Source organism: Heloderma suspectum, chromosome 4, assembly GCF_057233095.1.
Source record: "Heloderma suspectum isolate Gila_16-S chromosome 4, 16-S_ref, whole genome shotgun sequence".
Taxonomy (NCBI): Eukaryota; Metazoa; Chordata; class Lepidosauria; order Squamata; family Helodermatidae; genus Heloderma; species Heloderma suspectum.
The window spans coordinates 111,387,920-111,393,919 of record NC_139461.1 but is presented as its reverse complement, the minus strand read 5'-3'; the positions used below and the strand labels follow the sequence as shown (position 1 = coordinate 111,393,919).

At 44.8% G+C, this 6,000-nt stretch overlaps 1 protein-coding gene across 2 annotated transcripts in view; it reads left to right on the top strand.

Moving 5' to 3' along the window:
* Positions 1–488: 488 nt before the first annotated feature.
* LOC146347289 (uncharacterized) overlaps positions 489–6,000 on the top strand; it is a 29,615-nt gene continuing 24,103 nt past the window's right edge. The window contains exons 1-2 of one of the 2 annotated variants that reach the window (XM_084850363.1): positions 489–645; positions 5,135–5,302. In XM_084850363.1, the coding sequence (XP_084706489.1) occupies positions 507–645; positions 5,135–5,302 (307 nt within the window). In that variant the 5' untranslated portion in view covers positions 489–506. Of the gene's footprint in view, positions 646–1,495; positions 1,562–5,134; positions 5,303–6,000 lie in introns of those variants that run through there. The other variant, XM_084850364.1, reaches the window with a different exon arrangement.

Sequence of the window (6,000 nt, the reverse complement as noted above, 5' to 3'; positions counted from 1 at the left end):
GGTGTTGTAGTCCAACACATCCAGAGGCCACTAGGTCAGGGAAGGCAGGCGAAGAGGAAAAAGATGCCAGAGGGAGTTCAGATGGCAAAATATGTGTTAATTATGCAGTCCTTCCCAGTAACTCAGGTTATGGCAGAACAGGCCCGTTTTTACTTTAGCTAGGTACTGTGCTCCTACTCAAGACGTTTACTGTAGATGTTCCTTATGCGTATCAGTTATAGACCAAGATTTATAATTACGGAATTCCGTTGTTGTTTCTTCTGCGTCTTCTTGCCTTTATGTTGTTAACTTTACTTCGAAACAAAATTTCGGGGCGGGGGGAGGGAGAACAGGCCCCAAGGGAGCCAGGAAAAGTTGCAGCTCGTTTGGCCTCCCGGAAGGGGCCGCTGGTAACCCACTAGGTTTGCTCGCCGCTGCAGGCAAAAGCATGTACAACTGGACGCAGGCGCGGTTGCAAGCGTGGGCGCGGCCGAGGTCGGAACCCTGTCGAACTTCCAAGTCGTGAAATGTCCGGGCAGTTGCTGGCTCCGTCCTCGCGGCTTCTTAGCGGAAGGCTGCGGGAGAGCGTCCGCCGGTCAGCGCCAAGGACCCGCGCCATGCAGGCGAGCTCAGCCCCTTCAGGAGCTGGAGAGCCACCCAGAGAAGGTGGGTAGTTGTGGTTTCTTCCCAGGGCAACGAAGAACCATCCAGATATTTTGGACCACAACTCCCACGATTCATGATAATCGGTCATGCCGGCTGGGGCTGATGGGTGTTGAAGTCCAAAACATCTGGAGGGCGCCAGGTCGGGGAAGACGTTATTTCATGTGTAGACGGTGAACCGACCTTCTCTGTGCAAACAGGGTAGAAACTCAACAGTGTCAGGGACAATCCCCTGCCTCGGATCGATTGTGCATGTGCGCGCGCGCGTGTGCGTGTGTGTGTGTGTATATATATATACACACACACACACACACACACACACACACACATATTTGCAGCTCCTCAGCGACATCTACAGGCCAAGCTTCAGGGCTGCAAAAAGTGGGGTGGAAATAACAAGCAGAAATTGAGGAGGTCGACTTTCCGGGTCAATTGCATTCTGGGGAGAAACTTCACCTATTGGTTTTCTGCCTGCATGCAGGACGAGGAAAAAGTATGCAGCACTGCCAGTAAAAAGTTGACAGCTGTAATAACTGTTATGAACCATGAAGTAATTAAATTTAATTAGGGAGTGGGTGGTTACATATCAGATTTCACTTCGACTAGCGATGTGCCTTGCAGGGAATGGTTGTTTATGTACTGACTTAGTGGGGATGCCACCTTTTTTCTGCTCTTGTATCTTTGAACAGCTGTGTGACAAACAACTTCAAACAGATGCAGTTCTCCCAAGCCTTCAGATGCAGTGACAGAAAAAACTTAAAAGTTTACCTGTTAAGCTTCTGCCCGTTGTGAAGACCTAGGAGGCCTTTTGTAAGGAAAAGCAAGTGGAAGCCTTGGTTGTCATAACAACAGTAGGAGGCAGAATGTGTGTGAAAAGGAGTTTCAGCCGCTCAGTTCCCAACCCTAGATAGGGTAATGGGTGAGTGTATGTCACCAACACCAGCTACTCAAGTATAAGAGTCAGACCATTCAGACAGAGGTTGTCTTAATTCCTTGAGATTGGACAGTGATTTCTTCCCCTCCTATTCTCATTGGTAAACCATGCTGCAGGCCTCCTTCCTATTAAAAATGTAGTGCCCAAATCCTGTGCACAGCCACGCGTGCTTAATTTCCATGGGAATTAATGAGAGTAAGCATATCTAACTATATGCAGGATTGCAACTTTTAATTAACATCTTTTTAAATACATGAAAATGTGTTATAGTAGTTATCCTTATTCATAGCAACCCTCTGTAGTATGTAATTTTAATGCAAGTTCCAGATGGGGAAATGAAGCTGAGAAAGCAACTTGCTTAAGGCCGCTTAGGGCGCAATCCTATGGCTGCTAGTCAACAGCTAGACTGCCATAGGATTGGTCAGTTCCCAGGAACTGATCTTGGAGCCTGCGCTCAGAAGAGCAGCGCTGAGCGGGGAAAATGGGCCATTCCTGGGGGCGGGCAGGTCGGAAGTGCCAGGACGACACTTCCTGTATGTCGTCTGTCCACCTCTCCCTATGCTCCAAGGATCTGCTCCTCACCACTCCTCCTGCCCTGCACTCTGCTTGGAGGCGACCATTGATCCAGATAGGATTGCTCCCTCCAGGTACAATCCTATGCATGTTTAGACAGAAAAAAAGTCCTACAGCTCCCAGCATTCCCCAGCCAGCTACAGCTGGCTGGGGATTGCTGGGAGTTGTAGGATTTTTTTCTGGCTGCCTGTGAAATGCTTTTTTTCATAGCTGTCTGGAGAATGCTAGGAATTGTAGAACTTTTTTCATAGCTGACTGAGGCATGCTTTTTTCATAGCTGGCTGGGGAATGCTGGGAGTTGTAGGACTGTTTTTCTATCTAAACATGCATAGAATTGTGCCCTTAGTGAGTTCACAGCTCATCAGGGATCAGGACCACGGTCTCCCTGGTATGAAAATCCACATGGTGTGGTGGTAGAGATGTTTGGTTTGGGTGGGTGTCTGTCACCAATCTGAAGTACTTAAGGAAAATAATCGACCATTAAGATAAAGATTGACTTAAATCCTTGAGATTTGGGTCTTTGCTCAACTCTGAAGCTCACTGGGTCAGTTAAGACTTTTGTCTGCAGTGGAGGCTGGTGGCTTTGATGTCAGTAGGGCAGTGAATCTGCTCCAGTTTTCAGTCAGAACCAGCCCAGATTCTAAAGGAGAGTTTCCCTTCCTGCAAAATGTACATGAAATCCAAAAAAGATGTGTAACACTCGCATATTAGAAACTATGCTGTCAGTACACACAGTAGATGTAATTTCATAGCCTCTGCAAAGGCCCTAATTGTGCACACTGGGCACACAGTGTGAAGGAACTTTTGCATGGACTGGGGTCCTTCATATTATATTGAGCTGAATAAACAGCTATGATGCAAATAACAGACTTTGACCAGTCAAGTAGCCAAGCGCTTAAATTAAAGATGATCCAGGGGTAAACTAAGCACTGGTGAATACAAAGTTCTGATATTACTAAAACCTCTTCATGCCTAGTTTGATGTTCTGTTTTTTGGTCTTCCTTGCTAATATATGTGGTAGTACCTATTGTTCATAGATGACTGGGTCTGAGTATAAACAGGTACATAAGCCTTACATTATTCCCTCTGTGTGGCTGGACATCAGCTAAGAAATATGTCATTAAAAGCGTGTTTACAAAGACTATTTCTTTAAAAAAACAGACAATAAAATGAATTAGTAATGCATCTTGTACTGTTTGTAGCCTCCACTACAAATTGTTAGTGTCATGTCTAATAAAACAACTGGTTTTGATTTACTAATTAAATGAAATAATTCCCATTGTTCTGTGAAGGGGAAAGGATTGTCTCATAATTGGCTAAAAGTCAGTAGTGGAAGAGCATTATATCTTTAGCTGCCTTTGGGTCAGCAATACAGAGATATGGAGTAAGGATTATAGGCAAGAAAACGTTGAATATCTATTATTGGTTTCGATAGCACTAACTTGTAATAACTTCCTGTGAATTAACAGATCCATTTTGGATCAAGGACGTTTCAATAATGATTAGAAATAAGGGGTTGCATCCAAAGCAGTGCTTGTACAAGCATGATTGCACAAGGAAAAGTCTACACTGCTTCTTCCCCACTGCAGTCCCCTGAAAAACCCCTCCTGAGGGCTGGCTCTTCGGAAAGGCCAGGGCATTGGGGTAGTGGTAAATTTTGAACTGCAGACGCTCATCATGACAGTCCCCATAGCCACGCCTCCAAGAAGAGGCCAACAATCAAGTTAGCTGTGTTGATCCATATCAACAAACCAGTTTAGCAGTTTTTGTCTTTTATAAAGAAAATGGGTCTTAATTGCCTATTCGAGATTACGCCACTCCCAAAATTGTGCTTTGTGAGCTATGTTATAATGCAAACAAGGGATTGGAAGGGGAATGATCAAAAAGTGCTGGTGTTGTATCCCACTGAGCCCTGGCTTCACTACACCACTGGCAGAAGAATGCAGTGGGATGAGGAAATCGGGGTGTGCTTCCTCCACCCAATGAGGCGAGTGTGTTTGGCAGTTCCTTCTGTGCAAGCATCCTTGTGCTTTGGATGGCCCCCAGGTTTTTAATGTGTTCAAATACAAATGGTGTTGGTTTGGGAAGTTCTTTCAAGGTTTGGGGAACCATTGTAGTCCTTTAGAAGTGTGTATTCAGATCTCTAGAGTGAAATACCCAGCCTTCCCTGTATGTGCTGGAAGCAAGACGTGTGCGAGTTACTTCTGCCTTCTGTTGTCTGTGGTTCTTTGTGGTGGAATTTGCGCTTCTCTCCGTGTCGTGAGATACGCAAGCTGCTCCCTCGTTGCAAACATGCAAACATGTATCTCTCTACAGGGGATAGCCTTCTCTAACCTGGTGCCCTCCAGACATTTTGGACTACAACTCTCAGGATTCTTGACTATTGGCCATGCTGGCTGGGGCTGCGGGGGGTTGAAGTCCAAAACATCTGGAGAGCACCCAGGTTGGGAGAAGGCTGAGGCTGGAATGCTAGGCGCTTGGCCCTGGCTGTCTTTCCACTCTAGAGGGTTGAGAGCAAAGCTGAGCTCAACTCCTTAAACCCATTTTATAGAAATAATTTAAATCCAAGATGTTTTCTTGCAAATTAGTGGTTGCTTGCTGTGCCTCAGCCCATTAAAAACACACAGCTATCCATTATTATTAATCCCCAGGAAATGCCTTGTGTCTTAATTCTATTGCTTGTATCCAAGCCTGGGAAACTCTCTCTCTTTGGTGGTGGTTGTTTTTAAAGGGGGGGGGGAACCATCCCCCAGCCCAAACTATTTGAATCCAGTCCATGCAGTTAGTTGAATTTATGAAGAAATTGTAAATGTGATATTGCGGACTTTACCTCAGTTTATATTTTAAACGGACTATTCTTAACAGTACTACATGTTAATCCGTTCAACCAGTCGTTTAAATTAGATTACCATATGAATGGATGACTTAAAAAAAAGAAAGAAAGGAATTTCATGTCAGGTCTGCTGTTTTATTATGTTATTTCAGGGAGAAATAAGGTAATTACTGAAATCCATGGAACGATAATGACAGTTGGAATTAACAGGCCAGAAGTCAGGAATGCTGTGAACCAGGAGACCGCAGGATTGCTGCTGCATGCTTTCCGGTCATTTGAAGAGGATAGTTCCTTGACCGTGGCAGTGCTTCATGGATTGGGTGAGGGCCCCTATATTCTTCAGTCTGTACTCTCATCTGCAACAGGGCCAATTCACTTCTTGCATATTTTAAAGTGTACCTGTAAGATGTTTTACACCTGAGGTCTCCAATGTCGTGTCTGCAGACACCTCTCTTGGCACCTGCCAGGTTCCCTGTCTCTCTGGATTTTGATTTTATTGATTTTTTTGTAATTACATTAACTGGGAGACTGGCATGCTGCAAAGTGAAGGGCTACCCTCCAGTGCCATCTTTAATTGGGTTCAAAAGAGTGTTTTTGTGTTTTGGAGCTTAGACTCCACCTCTGCCTTTGTTCTTAGGGTCTTGGGAAAGTTACTTTTCTCTTAGCCTCACCAATTTGCCTTCTGGGAAATGAGTGTTTTGTGACCGACACTGATTTTATGAATGGACAAGACCCTGTATGGGAGCCATTTTATGAGAGTGCCCACGACATTCAATCAAAATTCCAAGTTGTCCACCAGCCCAAAAACGTTGTACACTTACACTTAAAAATGGAATATATGAATGCACACAAGAGAAAAAATGGATGCAAAAGAGAATGTGTGTGTGTGTGTGTGGGGGCTCCTAAAAAGAAGCTTGAAAAGAATCTGTCATGGCTCAGGAAGGTTCTGATGCTCACCCCCAGGCAGTCATAGATATCTGCGCATGACTTGTATTTTGCCTACTTAAGATGAGACTTA